Source organism: Blennius ocellaris, assembly GCF_963422515.1.
Source record: "Blennius ocellaris genome assembly, chromosome: 15".
NCBI classification, from domain to species: Eukaryota; Metazoa; Chordata; class Actinopteri; order Blenniiformes; family Blenniidae; genus Blennius; species Blennius ocellaris.
Window position 1 is genome coordinate 22469072 of NC_137664.1, and position 22753 is coordinate 22491824.

Below are 22753 nucleotides of genomic sequence, written 5' to 3' on the forward strand. Positions count from 1 at the left end.
TGGATGGAGGGATGGATAGATGCCTGGATGGATGGATGCCTGGATGGATGGATGGACGCCTGGATGAGTGGATGGATGGGTGGATGGATGGATGGATGCCTGGATGGATGGACGGATGGATGGATAGATGTTTGGGAAGCATCTCAGGCATTTATTAAGGGAAAATCATCGCCCACTCTTCAAATGAAAAATTAAAAAGGCAAAGAAGGAAAAAGTATTACACCAAGACATACGTGAACTGGAGAAATAATTGTTAATGTATTTTTGAAAGGTTTTTGAACCATTTTACAAAGACATCTATACATCCACCTGTAGACCTGTAGACCTGACATTTCTCTCAGGTCTTAACCAGCCGACTGTTTCTCCTGATCAGAAACTGGATGCTCCAATAACTGGATGCTCTTTCATTTCTCTTGTTCCTAAAAAGATAAAGACACACCAGACCCATCAAATTTCAGGCCTGCAAGCTTGCTTAGGGTGGATCATAAGATCTTGCCAAATCAAACCAATCAAATCAAATCAAACTTTATTCATAAAGCACTTTTCATACAAGGTTGGAGCACAAAGTGCTTCACGTACAATAAAAAGAAAAATAACACTTTTTTTTTTACAATTATTACAATTCAAGGTTTTCTTGTACTCTTTTGTTTTTTGCACGCCACACACGCACGCACGCACGCACGCACGCACGCACGCACGCACGCACGCACACACACACACACACACACACACACACACACACACACACACACACACACACACACACACACACACACACACACACAACCAACCCCAACTGCCTGTTTCAAAATATAGAAACAGACGTAAGAATGGCCGGGCCCTGATGATCCAGGAGAGAAACCACCATCCTCGGGGGCCGACCACATGGAGAGGAGCCACAGCCTCCAGCCTTGGGGGTTGCTTCACCTCCAGTCTCTCACATCCTCAATTTTATGTAAGTATGGAGACTTGCTCCTCAAGAACCCATAGAATCAAGTGTGGAGCTCCCCAAGGTTCAATTTTAGGTCCAACACTTTTTAATATTTACATGTTGCCTCTTGGGGACGTCATCAGGAGACATGGCATCAGCTTTCACAGCTATGCTGATGATACACAGCTGTACATTTGTACATTGCCGTGTCTCCTGAGGACACACGGCCATTTGACGCCCTTTTTCACTGTATTTTAGATTTAAAATCATGGATGACAGAGAACTTCCGCCAGCTCAACAAGGACAAAACTGAGGTTTTAGTTCTCGTATTGGTATTACTGGACTGTATTGACTCTTATTCTAAATTGTCAGGTTATGAAATAGATGAGCAGAGATCAGAGGCTGTGCCTTTATCAAACACAAGCCACTTCAGTCCGGTCACTCCATTCAATTTCAAACGAATACCTTCAGGTATGAATCATCTGCGTAGCCAACTGAATCTAAATTTGGATGAAATAATGCAGACAAATATGGAACCTCTCCTCCAAAAAATAAAAAATGAATCTGAACAAATGGAAAAACATTGAAGCTTACACAATGGGGAAAAATATCTGTGATAAAAATGGTGGTCGTCTTACAATTCAATTATATTTCTCTGATGTTGCCTGTTGCCCGATGAAATCCATGAACTCACTATAATTGATCAATAATCCTAGTATGAGTAAAAAAATGAAGTGTTTCAGTTTCCATGTACCAACAAGATGGTTCAAAGGTGTAACTTTTTAATGTCGCTGGAACAAATCCACGAGCAAGCCAAAAGCTGCGTGCGTAGCGCAGGTTCACTTGTAGAAGTGTGGAGGTGTTTGCTCAGATGGGTGAGGGGGCCCGCAGGGAGCTGCTGAGGGCCGCGTCTCCAAAGACGCTGGCATAGGACGCCTTGAGGAACTGGACGTAGTTCTGCAGGCTGCGGTTGGTGCTGTCCGTCTGCTCCAGGCGGTCCTTCACATCCTGCAGCTGGCTCTGGTAACGCCGCGTCACCTGAAGCATGAGACCACACACACACATGTCGCCATCTGCAGTTTGCGCGCAGGAAGAGTGTGTGTGTGTGTGTGTGTGTGTGTGTGTGTGTGTGTGTGTGTGTGTGTGTGTGTGTGTGTGTTCACCATCAGCAGCCCCTCACCTCCTCTTTGCTGCGCCTCAGCTGGTTGACCTCTGAGCTGGTCCGGCTCAGCTGAGTTTCCAGGTCCAGTATCTTAGCTTGGGTGGAGCGTTCTTTGGTGGCAGCACGCTCCCTGCTGTCAGACATCTGGGCATAGAAACGACATCCCGCTGAACGTTTGGACTACTTTAATGCTCTCGTTCTATTTTCATATCACCAGGCTGTGATAACGCAGCAGACGACTGTTAGTCCAAAAATTCAGTTATAGCTAGGGGTACACTGATGCCAGGCATGAGTATTCGTACTCGTACTCATAAAATTGCTGCCGATACCACGACGCCGATACCACTTTATGGCAGTGCACAGGTGCTCAAAAATCATTTTAAATGGCTTTGAACAAGCTGTGCGCTATTTTCCTGGCCCGGCAGTGTCTGACAACGTTTTATTGTTAAATGTCAGTACTCTTATGAAACCATTTTCTTGCAGTATATGTAGTATACATATGTAGTAATTTTGAATATCAGTACGTCACAATGTAGGAAAGTGGTATCGGTGCATCCCTAGTTATAGTCACACAGACCGATCTTTACCTATTGTAACGAGAAGTCTTGCGCCATGAGAACCCCCGAGGCAGCCTGAATCAGGTCTTCAACATGAAATCTATAGATCGACTTGACAACCACCTGGAAAAACCAGGGTCCTGGACTACGACACAGGATTTTGTCTTATCGAGGTACCTTCGGGGATCAAGCCTGGATTTTCTGTACTACGACCCTGGTTCACTCGTTACCAGGGTAAATCACCACAGTAACCTCTGCTGAACGGCGACCCTGCTCCGGAGCAGGTTATGTTCTGGATGAGAGATCAGGGAGTATAAAAGCTCCGCCTCCTGACCAATCAGATCTCTTGGAAAATGACCCGCCCATTCTTAGAAGATCCTGAGATCCATAAACATTTTATTCTTATCTGCATGTACTCTTTTATATATTATTCCCTGTTTTTAAACAAGGAGTACATTATTTCATTTTTCTTGTACTCAGTACAATTTAAATGACAAATAAAAAAATCTTGAATCTTGAATGTTGATCCCAAAGTGAAAACCCTGGGTTGAATTATCAAGACGATAACCTACTTTGTAGTAACGCTTATCAAGGATTGTGAATGCCTGGCTTTGCAATCCAGATAACAGAGCAATATATGGGTGTGTTAATCCCGCTTCATAGTACAGGCCTCTGGTAACATTTTGAAAGTAAATTGTTTCAGATGGTGAACGTCAGACCTGTTGGCGAGCCTCGTTCAGAGCTTCCTCCAGCTTCCTGTTGAGCCGAGAACTTTCCCGTGTTTTCTCTTCCAGGCGGAGCTGGTTGTTGTGGATTGTCTCCTCTCGTTTGGTGATGACAGCCAGCAGCTCACTGTTCTGACTGCCGGCTTCTTCCAGCTTTCTGAGGGACGACACAGGAGAGAAGCTGTGATCAGCAAAAATCTCGTATGGTGTCACGTCGTCCGGCGCATGAGTATGCATGTGCTGATGTGAAAAAGTGTGTGAAACCCTTTACTCATTTGAACGATAAAGACAATAAATGTCAGAATCTCAGCATGTGTTGTGTCTGCTGCAGGTCTGAGTCTACACACACAGGACTTCAAGTTCCCTGTTTGGACACTAACGACAAGGCGATAAGTGCAGTCAGAGAGGCTCATACTTCTTCAAATGATGAGTTAAATAATGAGAAGCTGACAGAGGAGACTGTATCTGAGGCATGTTCAAAGCAGCAGAACACAGGAACTTTGATGAAGGTAGTTTATGAAGACTTGAGGAAAATGTTTACTTTTTAATATCTGTGGCTTGTGCTGCATATTGTCAGAATGACTGAGCGACTGGCTGACCAAATGACCAACTAAACTGACCCGAGTGATCGACTGAACTAATGTGACTAAACACATGACCCACTAAACTGACTAAGCATCTAACGCTACTCAACTTTATTTATATGACGATGAAACCGACAAAATGGAAACAATAAAAACAGGAGTAGAGTTGCAAGCTGGGTTAAAAGCGGGTTTTAAGATTGCTTTTCAAAACAGACAGTCTGATGCACAGTGGGAGCTTGTTTCATAGTCACAGGAGCCACTTGGGCAAAAACAATCAGAAATCTGGCTATCATCTGCGTAGAAATGAAACAAGATGCCGGGCTTTTTCGGAATAGAATCCAGTGGAAATGTGTACAGTGAAAAAAGCAGGGGCCCTAAAATTGAGCCCTGTAGAACACCCAAATGATACAGGAGGCATTGAGCCAGCAATGTTCACACACAGTGTTCTGTCTGCCAGGTAAGACTTAAATCCTGCAGAAAAAGAACCACATAGCCACCAGAACCGCTGGCCAGGAGGATGTCATTCTAAACACTGACTCGGTGCTGTGCAGAGTTAGAAGACCAGACTGGAAAACCTCTAAACCCTTGTGTTCGTCCAGGGAGAGCTTTAGCGGTGAGTAGACAACCCTCTCCAAGATGTTATGCATAAAAGAAATAACTGAATGACCTAGCTGAGCAACTAACCACAGAAACTGATCTGACTGAGCAATCAACTGAATGGTCTGCTGACGTGACCAAAAAAAAAACTGAGCTGGCAGATTTACACACAGAATGACCAACTGACCTCACCAAGAGATCTAATGACCATTTGAACTGATCGAAGGTTTTACACAGTACATCTCAATGAACCGTTTGTAGCTTCTGATTCATAATGTTTCCCTGGTTCTTTTTTTTTTTTTTTTTTTTTTGCTGAACTAAAACATGATTCCGTCAGCGATTAAGAAAGTGAAGCGATGCAAACCACTTTATGGAGCCGCACTTTGAAAAGCTGTTCATCTCATCAACGATGTGCTGTATAATAATTCCATATTGTCAGATGATGTACAGCACCTGTACTTCCTCCGCAAGCGAAGGAGAGCAAGAGCCCCGACCCCCATCATGCTCACTTTCTACAGAGGCACCATGGAGAGCCTCCTCTCCTGCTGCATCACCGTGTGGTACGGCGCCTGCACCGTATCCTGCCGCAAGACTCTGCAGCGCATCGTGAGGGCAGCTGAGAGGATCATTGGTGTCCCCCCCCCCCCCCCCCCCCCGCGGGACACATACAACACCCGCCTCACCCGCAGAGCCATCAGGATGGCAGGTGACCCCCCCCACCCCTCCCACAGCCTCTTCAGCCTGCTGCCGTCGGGGAGGAGACTTCAGAGTCTCCGAGCCAAAACCAGCAGCTCAAAGACAGTTTCTGCCACCAGGCAGTCAGGAGACTCACCTCCCTCCCTGCTCTGCCCCCCCTCCCTGCTCTGCCCCCCCTCCCCCCTCTGCCTCTGCCCCCTGCCACAACCACCCTTACACCCCCCTCCCCTCCGGCATCTGACATCATTTCCTCTGTGCTGTATGTCATGCATATTAGCACACTGGACAATAAAGCTGACTTTGACCCTTTGACTTTGATGATGCAGGAAAAGCAGAAGATGTGACTGACCTTTCCAGACTCTCCACTCTCAGCTGCAGCCCTCGGTTCTCCTCCAGGAGAACTTTGTTTTTCTGTCTAACCAGCTCCATTTGGCTGCCCTGAGTCTCCACCTGGTAGCACAGGACCAACTCCTCATCAGGTGACTGGAAACACGCGCTAATGCACAAGATCACTGTGGAAATCTCTACAACATTTCATTCAATGATCCTTAACGACTTCAGTCTGTGTGATTGATCAACATGTGGGGAGATTTCTGCCTGCAGAACTCATCTGTTGATGCTCATTTCCTATCGTCTGCGTTACTGGATGGATCTGACACTATCCTGTGACTGTGACCGGAGATTGGGGCACGCGACCTTCATCCGAAGGTCAGCGAGTGTTGCCCCGAGCTCAATGCTGCGCCTCTCCTGGCCGTGCTCCCTGTCCTGCGCCTCCTGCAGCTGCAGCTGGGAGCGCCGTAGGGCTTCGGGGAGCGGCTCCAGCTCGGACAGCCGGCCCAGGAACTCCCCGCGCACCGCCTCAGCCTGCCGCTCCGCCTTGGCCAGCTCAGCACGGTACTCGTCTGCCTCGGCCCGGGTCTTCTGGACCTGGGCACAGGCGGGGGGAAAAAAAAGGTGGGGGGACGACTGGGGTCAGGCATGCATCCACAGAAATGCTAATCTTTGTTAAGGTTACCTTTACATCAGCAGGAAAATCTATACCGACACACAGAGCCTCAAGCTGACCCACTATGTTAAGTCCTCACATGGTCTCATTCTGTAACGTTCACATTTCTTCCATATTAACAGTAAAGTAATGACAGGAACAGAATGCGGGTCAATCAGTGTGTTAAACCACATCTCTACATATTATTGTGAGGCGGCTCAGTCCTGCATGAAATGTGAAAATGTGATGTAATAACCTTCTACAGAGAAGTTTATATAATTGAAAACATTTCCAGACTGATACACAACACAAACGTGTGATTACGTTTTTGATGCTTTCCAACAGATTTGTCTTGATAAAAAAAATCCCAGTTGGCCAATGAACACCTGGCTCTCTGCTCTGTGTGTGAACATAGCTTCGATTAAAAGGTTTACGGATGAATTGGTACCATTTGTAAAGTGGCACCTGGAATCTCGCTGCTTTATGACTGATGATTGAAAAACTGCACGTTTCGCTCTAAAACACACAAAGACACTCCACACTCTCACCTCGGAGCAGTGGGGCGGCTCCCGGGAGCTACCAACCCCACGCCATGGCCTTTTTACTAGCCCATAAAAGGAAACCAAATAAATATTCGTCTGATTTCCTCACCACAGGAGTGGTGATACCAAGAAACAGAGTGGCGAATTGAAGAGTCACATCCATATTTAGTACAAACTTGAGCAGAGGGCAGTCAGGCGTCGGCATCTCAAGCTCTACACCGTCTCCATTACATGGCGATAGAAGATGTTTTATCATCACACACCAAACATTTCTAACCAAACTCTCTCCAGATATTTGAATTTGTACAGGTTCAGGAGAAGTTCAATACTTCATTCCAGTCTTCACAGGACATGTTCAAATTCCCTTCCTTTTCCCATATAGTTTTGAGCTATTGATTAAATTAATCTGCCCTTTTGTCAAATCGGCCAACTTCTTTTCAGTTTTCGGTTCGCGTGCGGGAGACCTTTTTGTGCGTTGTGGTGTGTTCCATAAGTGTACCAGAGTTTGTAGTTGTAAGTGAAATGTAAATGCTTCATTTTCTAAATTTTGCAGGTGAAGCTGTCAGGCCATTTTGCCACTCATGTGTTTCTCCCTAAAAATAAAATCTATTAATCTAAGTTCTATTGTGTGCAAATTTTTGTTAACATTCCAAGGACAAAATGCATTTATTTTGTCGGTAGAAATAATAGTAATCTAAACTTTCAGTGCTTGGACCTTAACAAGAAGGCCGTTGCTGGGCTAATCCCCCGCCGGAGGGCTTTATATTTTCTCACAAAGCAGCTCTAAGGCAGCACACTTGGTACACTAGAGGGTGTTCCATGGGTCCTAGTAGATAATTATGTAGAATCTGAAAGGTCTTCTTCATAAGCTATGTCAAAATATGTCTCCAGAGCCCAAAAGGTGTTTTTATGCACTTAGTGACCCTGTGACCTGATATGTAAATGAGGTCATGGTCACCATGGTGCCCCTTCTCCCCAGGTGGAGTGTCCATGTGTGAAGTTTGGTGACTGTGGGCCCAGGAACTGCTGAGAAATGAGGAGAAATGTTTATATGAAAATACATGTATTGTGCAACCATGACGAGCAAACTTCAGACCCTACCAATCTTCAAGGTCAAGGTCAGGTCACTTGGTGTACTGGAGGTTATCCCTGGAGTGTGTATCATGTGTGTATAACATTTCAGAGCCCGAGCTCAAAAACCTAGGTCTCCAGAGCCCAAAATGTGTTTTTAAGCACTTCGTGACCCTGTGACCTACTTAATATGCAAATTAGGTCAAGGTCACCATAGTATCCCTTCCCCCTCTGAGATGTATCCACATGTGAAGTTTGGTCACTGTGGGCCCAGGGGTTGCCGAGATATAGGTAGAAACGTTCGAACGGACGGACGTACGGACGGAGACTGTTTCAAGATCCCCCTTCGGGGCCTATCAGCCACGGCGGGGGATAAAAAAAACCGAGCAATCTCAACAGGGTCCGATGCACCCTTGGTGCTAAGAGCATGTACAGATTTGTAGACCAGACTTACTGTTTACAGCAGGTGGCGCTATGGCCCAGTGGCAATATTGTTCATGAATGTTGTTGCTGGGGGTTGGAGATGTGGTGCTCATGAGAGCCCCACTGCCACGCTCCTCTACAGCTGCTGTCACTGACGCCCCTCCTCAGGCTGATCCTCGCACGAGCAGTCAGTGACACTTATTGTATCTCCTCCTCAGGAGATGAGATCTGTGTTCCACCACAGTCCTCTGGTGAAATCTAAACAGGAGCCACACATACCTGCACCTTGTAGCTGTCCAGCAGGCTCTCGTACTGTTTGATGGAAGCTTTGACCTGCTGCAGCTCCGACTGAGACGAGGCCAGCTTCTCCTCCACTGCAGACGACGCAGTCTGGAAGCATGAGCATTCAGTTAATGGAATGACAGTCAGTGTACCTCTATTAAGGGACAAACGTGGAGACAAGAAGGACGCTGGTCAAGTCAGAGACCCATCAGATACATGGATGTTATGATCAGCATTACACTGAGTGTGTGTGCGTTAGGTGTGTGTGTGTGTACCTTCAGTGTCTGGTTGTCCAGTTTGGCTGCTGTGTTCTCTGTGGTGAGTCCATGCAGGTGATCCAACAGCGCCTCCCGGTCTGCTCTGCTTTTATCCTCCACACAGTGCAGCTGCTCCGTCAGCTCAGAAACACGACTGACACAAGGACACAGTAGAGATGATGCGTACACACACACATTACCGAGCTTTTTAAATCCTTCAACTGCAGCGCCCTTGTGCACTGATAATAACTTAAGTCAGTTACACCAGCTGGTTCTGGCAGATATTTGAATCATTCAACCTTTACATACTATTTTGGCTCAAAATTGTTTCATTGTGATATGTGACAGCAGCTCAAATACCCCAAATGTAACTTTCATCATCAACATACAGATCATTTCATAAAGTGGCAAAAATAAACTATCCTGCTGTGAAGTCAAGGAAAACTGATTTGCTCTCATGTTCATGTTGAAGACGGAATGTTTGATGTTTGATGAAAAACACCTGTTTTATGTTGCTGTACACAAAAAGTGCAAAACAAACAAACAAAACAAGAATATGCACTTCACTGCTTGTAAATTCTATATTTATCAGTCATGCAGCCTATTTCACGATCTTCTTTTATATTTTGCTGTGAGTGGATTCTCAAAAATGACCAGCACCATACTGTGACATAAAATAATCAACAGTTTGAAAAGGTTAAAAATTACAGTAAGAATAAAAACTGCCTGAGAATAATCGTAAGAGCATTGCAGAGAATCAACCCGCGTTAAGAAGCTGAGCAGGTAGCCGCAGTGTGACTGCTGCTGTGACACTACCTTGTACCAATGTGACACTACCTTGTACCAATGTGACACTACTGCTCCACCTCGATGGACGGGCTCCATGAAATAACAATATTGGAGATTAAAAAAAAAAAAAAAAATCGTGCACTTCTAAATTCCATGTCGACATTTTCTTTCTCCACAGATTGTTTTTTTAATCATGCACTTTGAAAGAAAGTCTAACTATCCAGCACATGTAACTGACTTCTACAAAATGCGTTTTCAGGCAGTTTAATTGACTGGAGAAATTGGAATTCGAGGAATAGACCAGAGGAGAGGGACGTTTCCAGTTCGTAATAAAATGAAATAAATCTCGACATTGAATTTATTACTTTTTATTTTTGTGGAAAAAAAAATCTCTACAATGAATTTGTTCTTAAAGTGCATGACGATTTTCTTTTTGTTTTATTTACCTCTAAATGGGTTTTTTTCTTCATGGGTGGCCCTATGCTCTTCCACCCAGCCCCTGAACACAATTGCAGTAAATTGTCATCCAGACTGTGTGTGTGTGTGTGTGTGTGTGTGTGTGTGTGTGTGTGTGTCCTGTGATGGACTGCTGACCTCTGCCTTCACACACTATCAGCCCCCTTAAAATTAGATTTGTGATTAATCAGTTTGTTTTTTAAATGATACACACATAAGCTGTCTGGAAGAAGGACGCGACTCACTGCTGCCACCTAATGCATAAAAGTATGATTATTATCGTCACACATACTGTCGCTTTAAACAGCGATAAGTACACAAAGAGGTGGATTCCCTTCGTCGTGTGTGTCGTCTCCACGTGTTCACGGGAGGGAGGAGGCGTGTGACTGAGGGTCATACATGCCACAAAATGTGCAACATACAAACTGTGAGTTGAAACAGGAGACGACCCTCACCGGAGGGTCAGTGAGACACCTGCAGCGAGAGACCTGTGACCTAAAGCCAGGAACCGAACTGACAACTCACCTGTAAGCTGAGGAAGTCCCAGCCATGACTTGATCAGGTTACATTCTGAGTGCTGACTCTATTCTTCAACTTTAGTGTACAGAATGTGCAAAGAAGAGGTTTGAACCTTATACAAAGAGCTTTACACTGACATCTTAATAATGAGGTGAATATTTTGGATTGTAGTAGATCAATACTTCATCAATGGGAAAGAGAAATGAGCCAAAGATTCACAACAAATCAACGGGGCGTTACACTCAAAAGATCAAATGATCCGTCACAATGTGGAAGGTAGAAAATGATCCACTTTGAAATTTTACATAGATTTCATATTGCATCACACAAATATAATAAAATCCATTCTGATGTTTCAGACCTGTGTGGAAGATTGGCACCCTAATACACCACTTTTGTGTTTCGCCCCAAAGTAAACGTGTAGAAGATTATATTTGCAAATTATTCAATGTGACATTTTAGTTGTCACCTCTGGGATATTAGTTAGTGAACAAAGTAGATGAAGACTAATTGTTTTTTTCCCCCTATCTTTTGAGTGTCAATGGTTTATGAATTGATATAAAAATAAAACCGAATTGAAGATTTTCTATTGTATCTCCATAGAACTGGAAAGAGACGTGACTCTGTGGGCAAGATCTGACTTATTTGTGGCATTTGAATGCAAAACCAGAAATGTGATATGCCTTTAATTTGCTAATACAAGACAAGCCGTCCATACAGAACTTCCCTTTCCCTCTAAACATATTTACTGGACCCACATTGGATTCAAACCCGGAGCTTGACTAATGACAGAGGCACTACATTTGCAGGCAGCTCAGCGTGTTTGAAATGTCGTTTTTCGTGGCGACGACAGTAAAAGTGAAGGGAAACTCTGCTGGAGCTGCGGTTACCTGCCGACCAGCGTCAGCTCAGCCTCCAGTCTGCTCTTGTCTCTGGTTTCCTGTGTGAAGCGACTCTGCCAGGTCTCGGCCGCTGCCAGCGCCTCGGACAGCTGCTTCTCCTGTTGGGGGGGTGGAAACGCGTCACACTTCTGTCACGGACACCGAACTTGTGCTGATGCTCGGCGCACCATTTCCAGCAGCTGGATGCTCAGCCGGCCCGCCGTGTCCTCGCTGCGCTCAGCCCGCTGTTTCTGGGCTCGCGCGGCTCGTTTGAGGGCGTCTCGGTCTGCGCCGGCCTGCCGCTGCACTGCGCCCAGCTCCACGCTCACACGCTCCATCTCGGCCTTCTGCTGGCTGGACGACCGCTCCAGGTTCTGAAACAGAGCACTTACTATCACACCACATGCTTTTTTGGGACACAGCAGGATTTTTTTTTTATATACTGTATAGTGATTTGATTTACTGCGTTTTAATCCTTTTTAGATGTGTTGTCTGTTAGAACGTGAGAGAGAAACAGGTCCTCTAAAGCCTGGACATACAGAACATTTTTGATATCATCTATTCTTGTCTATTCTAGAACTCCCCTAACAAGAATCATAATTCATTAAAAAAAAAAAAAAAAAAAAATTTTTATAAAAAAAAATAACAGTTTCTAAAGGTTTCTAAATTTACACCAAAACTAAACTGAAAAATATAATAAAAATAGATTTATTTTCTACAATTCATGCAGAAAATAAATTAAATCAGACAAAATTGATTGTGATTTCATATTTCTGGCTCCAAACAAGCAGTGACATGTTTATTTGCGCATCTATGAACAACCACAAGTTGTAGAAAGAAGGTGAATTCAATGATATGAGGATTATTGCTGTTTTGAGCTGTTACACTGAACTGTTATGAAGAGTAAAATCAACGTTAACAAGGGAGAAATACTATACTGGCATGCACAGGCCTGCTAAAAAAAATAAACTTATTGCATACAGGACTACTTGGGTCTCCCATATACAACGAAAATAATTGGAAATAACACGCAGCTGAAGATTATAAAAAAGTGGATGAACGTATCTCATCATCTCCAGAATAAAACTCTGCAGTGAAAGGTGAGGCCTCTCAGGCCCAGGGACCGTGGTGCAGTGACCAGCAGAGGGCAGGACAAGGGTCAAGGGAGGAAGAGCGACTGGATGGAGGGACAAGAGCTCAGAGAGGGAGACCAGTAAGGTGGGGAACAGGACAGAACATGCAGGGGGACGTCGAGGCAGACAAATAGAGGTGAGAAGAAGAGGACAGGGATTAGAGAAGATACGTTAAAGCACTACTAGCAGGCAGCGTTTTAGTGTTAAGTTTAATGTTTTAATAAAGGTGGGGTGTTTTGCAAGAAATAGTTCATTGATGCACAAACACACACACGAACCCGCTCACACACACGTACACGCACACACATACACTAACTCACCCTCACACGCACACACACGCACACACACACACACTCATACACTAACTCACACACACACACACACACACACACACACACACACACACATACACACACTAACACACACACACACACACACACACACACACACACACACACACACACACACACACACACACACACACACACACACACACACACACACACACACACACACACGCACCAACTTTAATCTAACAAATATAATTGTATTCACCCATGATGGTCGTCACCACTTTTAAAAATATATATATTTTTAAAAAAGTTCCTTGAAGGATCATCTGCTGTGAATCAAGATTAAAAAAGACTTTCTTGGCTCTGCTGCTGTCGGTTGAGGCTTCAATATGGTTTTGTCATCAATAAGTTGCTCTGCTTCTGAACCTCCTGGTGGGAAGTTCAGACCACACGTGATGAAAAACCACCACAGGAAAAAATAACTCACGGATCATAAACTGTGTGGGTCTTCTTGCAGAGAGACATGGGTCCTTGTGATCCTACACCTGAAGCCCCTCGGTGTCTCCCCAGAGCTCAGACCCACCTTTATCTGCACACTCAGCCGGTTGTTCTCGGCCGCTCTGCTGCGCAGCTGTCCTTGTAGGTGGGCTCTGGTCGACTCCAGACTCTTGGATATGGTCGCGGAGCTCCTGGCCGTGTCCTACAATCACAAAGCCCAGCAGGGTTTCTGTCACGTTTCCTACTTTTATATCAAGGATAACGAGAGCAACTTTTACCCTGCAGACAGACAGGAAGTATTCACATTAAATAACAAAAAACAACAACAAAAACACATTTGCACTTTGCACATCTGTACTTTTTACCTTCAAACACATGTTGTGGCACTTTACTTCAAGATTCAGAAGAAAACATGTTCACAGGGTTGAACGTACAGTGGGATATTTGTTTCATTAAGATATTTTTTTTTAAACTATAAGTTTTGAAAAGCGACACGATCTTGGTCAGTTTTTCACTTTCCAAAAGATTAATTAATTATTCCTCCACTGGAGGAATAAGTGGAGGAGTTTAAGTATCTTGGGGTCTTGTTCACGAGTGGGGGAAAGATGGAGCGTGAGATCGACAGGCGGATCGGTGCAGCGTCTGCAGTCATGCGGACGTTGTACCGGTCCGTCGTGGTGAAGAAGGAGCTGAGCCAAAAAGCGAAGCTCTCGATTTACCGGTCGATCTTCGTTCCTACCCTCACCTATGGTCATGAACTATGGGTCATGACCGAAAGAACGAGATCCCGGATACAAGCGGCTGAAATGAGCTTCCTCCGTAGGGTGGCTGGGCGCACCCTTAGAGATAGGGTGAGGAGCTCAGTCACCAGGGAGGAGCTCGGAGTAGAGCCGCTGCTCCTCCACATCGAGAGGAGCCAGCTGAGGTGGCTCGGGCATCTATTTCGGATGCCCCCCGGACGCCTCCCTAGGGAGGTGTTCCGGGCATGTCCCTCCGGTAGGAGGCCTCGGGGCAGACCCAGGACACGCTGGAGGGACTATGTCTCTCGGCTGGCCTGGGAACGCCTTGGGGTGCCACCGGAGGAGCTGGAGGAAGTGTCTGGGGCGAGGGAAGTCTGGGCTACTCTGCTCAGACTGCTGCCTCCGCGACCCGGCCCCGGATAAAGCGGTAGCCAATGGATGGATGGATGGATAATTAATTATTTGTAATAAATATAGTATTTATGATAAAAAAAAGGATTGATATTGACTTTGTAAGTGTCTTGGGGCAAGACACTGCAGGTCAGACTGCCTGGGTGACTGCAGTGTGAGAGTGAGAGGTTGGTGGTGGTTGGAGGGGCTGACGGTGCAGTTTGGCAGCCTCTCCTCCGTCAGTCTGCCTCACAGCAGCTGTGGCTACAGACGTAGTTTATCACCATCCAGTATGGAGTGAATGAACAATGCAATTTAAAGCATCTTTGAGTTCCCAGCTATATAAAACCCATGCATTATTAATATTAGTATATTGCAACTTTGTCTGGAACAATATTTGCTCGACTTACACTGCAAAACTTGTGACACTACAAAAGAAAGCTTTAAGAGTGATTTCATGGTCGATGCCAAACTCGCCAACAGAAGCTTTCTTCCATAAATATGGTCTCCTGAAGCTTCCTGGAGTCAATCTTTATCACAACACATGTATTATATAGAATGTTAACAGGTCCAATACTACATAGTGTGAACTCATTCCATTATACTCACCTTCTCACCAACATAATACATAATACAGACGCTGCTTCTAAAAGGGAAATTTAAGAAACTAAAATGTATGTATATATGTATTTGTATAACATTGAAGTGAGTTATTTCTCAGTAACTGATGGATAATAGGTGAATATACTTCCTCCCACTACTTCTCCTCTGGGTTTACATGTATTATGTATAGTGAGATTGGAGCCGTATTTTACCCAATACTCAAATGTCCATTCCAAAAGATATATCATGTAGGTCAGGCCATGTCTAAATGTGTCAGTGTTACATGGTTTGAGTGTGTTTCACACTAGATTCTTGATGCGTGGCCCTTTTCCACCTCCATACCTTCTGTGCATCTAAAAGCTTCGACAGCTGTTTCACTTCTCTGTCTTTCTCTTGGAGTTTCACCACGATGTTCTACAACAGAGAAGAAACAGTTGTATTTAGAGGTGCATACCTGAGAGAGAGAGAGAAGTCAAGATTTTAAAGGTGTGAGTTGGAGTGGAACTCACAGCGTTCTCAGCCTCCATGTCTGCAAGTCTCTTCAGTAACGAGTCCTTCTGCTCCGACAGGCGGCTCGTCTCCAGCTGCTTCAACACCACCAACACATGACAAAGGTTCACTTCCTGTGCTACTCTGCTGAAAAACTATGAATCAACCATCTGCTCAGGTAAACAGCGGGACCATTAAAAGCTAGATGTTGTAATGAGGCAAAAACAAAACAAATAAAACAATTAAAAACAGTTTCCTGTATTATAAACCTTTTTTTTTTTTTTTACATATTTTACACAATCCCAAGTTTGGTGGTTGAATCCCAGTCCAATCTGACATGTGTATGGTAACTTTATTTACATATACATTATGTAATAATGTAATAATAAAATTTGACAATACATTATGCTTCAGGAGCAGTAGAATGTACGAGTCCCTTTAAAATGCATTCAGGTGCTCCGTCATTCTCATTTTAGTCCAGCCTATGTATATATATATATATATAATTATTTTTTATAGTTTTCTGAATTTTCTTTTTGATATTCTGTGTCATTGTTAAAAGGAACTGACCTTTAAAATGATAGACTGTTCATCTTTATGTCAGTGAGCAAACTAATACATTTAGGGAGGGATCAAATAATAATTTCCTAATAATAATAATTAAGTCATTTATTCCTTCATAAGAAAAAATTTAATAATAGAAAGTAGTATTTGAAATTAGAATAAATTTAAAAATGTGTGTCCTGAGTGGAGTTGGGTTTCTCGTTAACTCATTAATAGGGGATCCAGAACCACCCTGGCTCTACAAGCTGCGTGGGCCCCCCGCCCCTGCAGACTGGTGCTCCCCCCTGCAGACTGGTGCTCCCCCCTGCAGACTGGTGCTCCCCCCTGCAGACTGGTGCTCCCCCCTGCAGCCTGGTGCTCCCCCCTGCAGCACGCCCCAAGTGGAGCTGGTCCCTGGGGGTACCTGGGAGTCCTGCTGCTCTCTGATGAGGCGCCGTAGAGCTCGGTTCGTGGCCTCAAAGGTGTCCAGCTTCTGCCGCAGCAGCTCCTCTTGACGGGCGAGGAGCGAGGACTCAGTCCCACACAGCTGACACACACACCACACACACACACACACACACACACACACACACACAGTGAGCGAGTGAGGCCTGAAAGCTCCACAGAGACACCTCTCTCTCTCTCTCTCTCTGTCTCTGTCTCTGTCTCTGTCTCTGTCTCTGTCTCTGTCTCTGTCTCTGTCTCTGTCTCTCTCTCTCTCTCTCTCTCTCTCTCTCTCTCTCTCTCTCTCTCTCTCTCTCTCTCTCTCTCTCTCTCTCTCTCTTCTCTCTCTCTCTCTCTCTCTCTCTCTCTCTCTCTCTCTCTCTCTCTCTCTCTCTCTCTCTCTCTCTCTCTCTCTCTCTCTCTCTCTCTCTCTTCTCTCTCTCTCTCTCTCTCTCTCTCTCTCTCTCTCTCCCTCCCTCCCTCCCTCCCTCCCTCCCTCCCTCCCTCCCTCCCTCCCTCCCTCCCTCCAGCAGGATGGAGGCTGCAGACTCACTCTGCTCTCTGCAGCAGGTAGTTTGGACACGGACTCTCGCAGGGTTGAAACCTGCTGAGCAGCTGCTGCTCCGTCCACCTCGGCCTCCGTCAGCTTCCTGAGCAGAGAGTCTGGGCCCTGCTGCCTGGAGGAGCAAACAGTGAGCTGAATGTTTCAGAGAGGCAGCGGGTCTGCAAGTCAGCCAAAAACTCATTCTCGCTGTAATAATAAAAAAAAATCTCCATTTACAGATGAATCAGCGGGTGAAATTTCTCTATTGAGAGATTTCTGAAGAAAAAAACACGACTATGTCTAATTCAGGACATTAAAAACATGTCCATGTTTTCACACACTCACCTTTTTAATATGGGTTTTATGTGATTTATTACAATAAGGCTTTCACTGTTCTGTTTCTTTTTTTTTCCCTCAATTTTTATCTTATTTTGTTGTTCAATGTACATTAGGTCCAAAATCACGAGACTTGATATATAAAAACAGAACAGAAACAAACAAAAATTTGGATTCATGAATGTCCCAAGGAGCTTCAGTCTCTGCTGCTTCACATTGAACTGCTGGTTTTGTTGTGTCGATAACTGTTTTCACCATCAAGTCCACTGGAGAAAATGTGTTTTCACCTTCATGTCCACTGGAGAAAATGTGTTTTCAGGTACAAGTATGGTTCCTCACTATTTGACTTGCCGAACGAAGAAACACAGCGCCGAATGTTACTGGACTTTTTTTTCTTTTCCACAAACAATGTGTTTGTTTGTGAGCGACACGTCAGCAAAGAAGCTTCCAGAACTACGGTACTTTGAAACTGGACTTCCTCAGAAGCTCATCTTGAAACCTGCTGCTATTCCCACAATATATAATAATAATACAAGAAATAGCTAGAATTTCACAAGTTTCCAGTGTTGTATACTGTATCACCCAAATTATTATCCCACATGAGCAGAGGATGGACTGTGGAAGTTTATGGAAAAATTGCAGTTTCACTCTACTTTGTGGTTTTTGCACTTTGCCACAGTCACCCTGCAGCTTTCGCACCACAGACGTATTGTTCCACACTGTTTGACCCCACTGAACTGATTTCCAACCAAAACCCGTATCTGCTCAAAGCCACACAAGGTATTTCTTGGGGATTCTTACTTCAGCTTTACTAAAAGTCAGCTCTGATCACAGCAGCATCTCTTTACAGTGAAAATAGTTTAAAACACCACAACATGCTGCTCATGCTGCATTGAATAAAAAAAAAAAAAATCCAGTAAAGGAAACTGAGGACTGCTGAACAAGTTCAATCCTACAGGAATTAATATGACATGTGTCTTTTGACAAGTTGTGAAATAAGTATTTCTGAGATTTTCAAACCATTTCATGATGTTTTAAGTGACATTTGACACCTTTTGGAGTTGTAGTAATGGAATAAACAAGTGTTTCCCCAAACCCATGTTTTCTCTATATTTCAGAGGCAATAGATGACTAATATTATGGTGGAATCAAGACATCAAAAGAATACCAACGCACCTTAAATCACATAGAGAACAATTGTGAAGTTTCTTTTTGGTGAGTTTTGACATTAACGAGAAGAATGTTCTCCACACTCCTTGTTCTACATGAAACTGCTATAAACTCAGTGTGAAGTGTTCACCTGCTGCACTCGCCCTCCTGCACCATCTTCTCCATGGACCGACGGAGGCGGACGTTCTCCTGCTCCGTCTCCTCCAGCTCTCTGCTCACCTTGGCCAGCTCCTCCTCCTGCTGGAGCAGTGCATGCTGGGAGATGCTCAGCCGCTCTGAGTGATGCTCCAGCAGCTGCACACACACACACACACACACACACACACACACACACACACACACACACACACACACACACACACACACACACACACACACAGCTCAAGTGTCATTAAGCGTCCTTTCCTCTGACTGGTTGACCTCCAGGTCTGAGCATGCTGTAATTTGACACCAGCCCCACTGCCTTGCTCACTGCCCAGAACTCCTCCTTTGCAGCCACAGAAATGTGAAAACAAAATCCTCAACATACTGATTGATCTGTTTTAATACTGTGAAAGTGTTTTTCAGGCTCGTTTCCTTGTCAATAGCTTTGTTTATCACTTTGTCTCAAACTGCACAACACCTGGAACATAAATATGAATTATGACTCATTATAATTCCTTAGAATTAGCTTTATTGTCTTAAATTAGAGATTTCTCTCCACATCCTTTTATTGCTGACATTGGGAAAAGCCTTTTGTGTCTCTCAGCTCAGGCCTCAGTGATGTGATATTCATGCTTTTCCTACTAAACCTGTGTGATCCTCAAGTTCTCTCTCGCTGTTGGGACAGAAAAAGAGACTGAAAAAGCTGATGTATTCTTTTTCATGTTACATTTCCAACGAGCCAGAACTGTCTCTGTCTCGGCTGGCATGGTCGACCACCTGGCTATGTAATGTTTGGATTTTACTGAGGCTCCCATCAGTTTGAACTGCAGCACTTTCGTATTTAAGATGCTTTACTGGGAGAACTTACAAAACGATTTCTCTTCAGCGTCTCCATACAGTCTCATACCACGTGTCATTACTATATTCTCTGTATGCCTGGTCATGAAAATAAAATGTTCCCATACATGTTTTTTTCTTCTTCATGATGTATGTTTTGGCAAATGCGACCCATACCCAGATACTACTTACAGTCCAGAACACGAAGTAACCTCATTTCTCTTCTCTCTGCATCTCACCTCCTTTCTCAACGAGGTGACTTCAGTCAGCAAGCTGTCGATCTTCCTCTGGTACTGGATGATTCGTCCATGCAGACCCTCCTTCTCCTCCTCCTCTTCCTCCTCTGCCACTGAAGTGAGATCAGCCAGTTGCAGCGGCGGCTGGGAGAGTTCTGGTTCTGTGCGTGGAGCCGTGATCTCCAGACAGTGCCTGGGCCCCTGAGTGCAAAACACACTGTTTCAGTAACTTCAGGTTTATTATCTGGGAGTGGAAGATGTTCCGGAGCCACTTTTCACACCTCCCACTTGAAGGAAGCATCTTGTAAGGAGGCTTTTCCTGGAGGGATCCACGGAACCCGGGTTTTGACCTGGGCTGTCGGGCGAAGGTTCACTGTGTTCGCCTTCGTTTTCCCCTTCAAAAGACTCACAAAGTCATTTCAACTGCCCGAAACAGAAAAGAACTAAAACTACTGGTAAGTGGGGCAGATTTCACAACTATTTAATTTTCGCGATTTGCAAATTTTAAAAGGAGGGAAAAACATTCAAACTCAATGATCAGTTCAATGATAAAAAAAAATTTAATTTCAAGAGTAAGAGTAGTAAAATAACTGAAATGAAAATTGCCTACAATAATAGTTGTGCAGATAAATATCACCAGAAAAGGATCACAATTACAGTCGAGTTTAAATTTAATTGAATAAAAACACAATATAGAGGGAAGATGAAAAAATACTGAATTCCAATCCAAATGAAGGGTTTTAAGATGCATTTTAAAGCTGGTAACAAACAGATTAAACTGTTTCTCAGTGTCACAATGATAAAACATGATAAAAACGTCCAGTAAAGCGGCAGATAGTGAGACGCTGACTGACCTGAGGGGTCCTGACAGGACTTGGCCTCTTCAAACTCTCCACGTGGACGTGGACCGGTGTGGCCTCGTCCACATGGACGTGGATCGGAGGGGAACTGGATCGGGTTCTCATTGTTCTCCTCTGTGAAAAAGAAAAAGGTTGAGTAGAACTGTTCATGACGTGAGTGTGTCAGGAAAAACCATCACACCAAATATGACGGAGACTTGCCTCTTTTCATTATCCCTTCCTGTAAATTGGACACTTTTACTCTTTACTGCAGTAAAACCAGATTCCATCACCAGTTGATCAATTTAAAATCAGCCAGTCACAGGGCAGATGATTTTCATAGCACACAAAACATTTGGTCTGAAACAGTTCCTGTATTTTGAAACTGTTCTACAACCCAAACCTGAGAAATGTGATTTTAATAAAGTGGTATGCATCGGGTTTTGACAGGATTTAATCTGGAGGAGACGGCTTTCTCAGTTTTCAAATATCTGACGGAATAAATATTTGAAATCCCACTTTAGAACTGAAGATCAGATCAGAGAAGATCGTGGCATGTTGAATTGACATGACACAGTGAAGTGTGTTCATAGACTGTTTTGTGGAAGTGCTCATGAGCCTCTGCCGTGGATTTTAGTACAGAATAATGCTGGTTTCTAAATAAAACAATGACTGCAGGCACAGACACTTCTCTACGTCGACATTTCACATTTTCAGTATAGTTTCAAGTAGACTGGTGAAGCTCATGATATAATTACCTCTGTAAGGCTCTAAAAAGATCTTTTTTTATATGCAGTCGTGTGTCTGAGTTGTTGCCAGTAAACTTGGCAAGAAAAAAAGGTTCAGCTACTAAAGTCATCAAATCTTCTGAAAAACATTTATGAGCACTCGTTTATCTGCTTTACTCAAGTTTTTAAATGTGCTGGACACTTTCATTCAGTTATGTTCAACTACTACTACTATTACTACACACGCGCGCGCGCAACCGCGGTCGTCTGACGTTCAGCTTAAGAACAAGCGATAACAGCGGGGTTTTTTTAGCCTCTGCGACATAAATGATCACATTATCTATCTTACCATAAGAAAGCTCAGATAAAGTCGTCAAGATGTAGTTGAAAGCGTCATTGGAAAAGCGATGCTTGTAGTTAAAGAGCTGAATAAAATCTGTTGTAGTCTTAAAAAAAACTCACATAAAGTCCAGGAAGCGCACACGACCAGCTTCCATCTGATTGGGTGCTTTGAAACACGTGCCCTCTTTCTCGGCCAGCGATTGGACCCGAGTGAACATCCGCTAACGTTTCCTAGCAACACACAACTCAACTATCCTTCAACTCTAGAATTTCGGGACATAGACATATAGAAGTAGGATGGACTTTTTACACATTGTATCTTATATCTATGCACATATACAAATAGACTAGGTTTATCATGTAAGCAGACACCAAGACACATAGGTATAAAGAGTTATCTTAATGAATAAAGATTGATGATGGTGATGATATAGGTATTTATTTAGACATGTAGTGTTTGACCCTTGTTCCAGGTTCTTGGGTTTATTTTTTTTATTTTTACTTTTTGGAAGGAAAAAAAAAAGGATGTGGAATTATATCTATTGTATATTGTTTGTGTATACCATTGGATTCCCCCCAAAAAAGATTCATAATAAAAAAAGACATGTATATATTCAATATACCGTATATTGCGTCTGCTCTCATTGTTTTAAAGCTCTGCATTACTGTCAAGTGACCGCTGGAGGGCAGTGCAGTTCCACTGAGCTGAAACACCATCAGCTTCAGGCCTGACAGGATGTGATGAAATAGATAGATAGATAGATAGATAGATAGATAGAGATAGATAAATAATCACAACCTTAAACTTAATTATAATTATGTGCCGATATGTAGCTTTTGTCATGCAACACACTTTCAAGTAAGGAAATAACCACTGTATGAAAAGTTCTGTGGAGATTAAGTTTGATTTTGCAATTGCAAAAAAGATGTGATGCATCACAATCAGTGGGTACATAAAATATTAAGAATCATAAAAAGTTAATAAAA

General features: G+C 43.8%; 1 protein-coding gene across 1 annotated transcript; it reads right to left on the reverse strand.

Annotated features, from left to right (window-relative positions):
* Positions 1–1791: 1791 nt before the first annotated feature.
* On the reverse strand, positions 1792–21882 carry odf2a (outer dense fiber of sperm tails 2a). Its single transcript, XM_080510301.1, has 19 exons — positions 21774–21882; positions 20712–20831; positions 20139–20252; positions 19861–20058; positions 18771–18874; positions 17144–17267; positions 16571–16693; positions 15624–15701; positions 15457–15528; positions 13467–13583; positions 11646–11831; positions 11467–11576; positions 8831–8966; positions 8553–8663; positions 5949–6179; positions 5602–5702; positions 3370–3532; positions 2112–2237; positions 1792–1969 (listed from the first exon to the last, which is right to left on the reverse strand). Exons 1-19 carry the CDS (start codon positions 21774–21776, stop codon positions 1799–1801), a joined length of 2388 nt encoding a protein of 795 aa, XP_080366427.1. The 5' UTR covers positions 21777–21882; the 3' UTR covers positions 1792–1798.
* Positions 21883–22753: the final 871 nt, after the last annotated feature.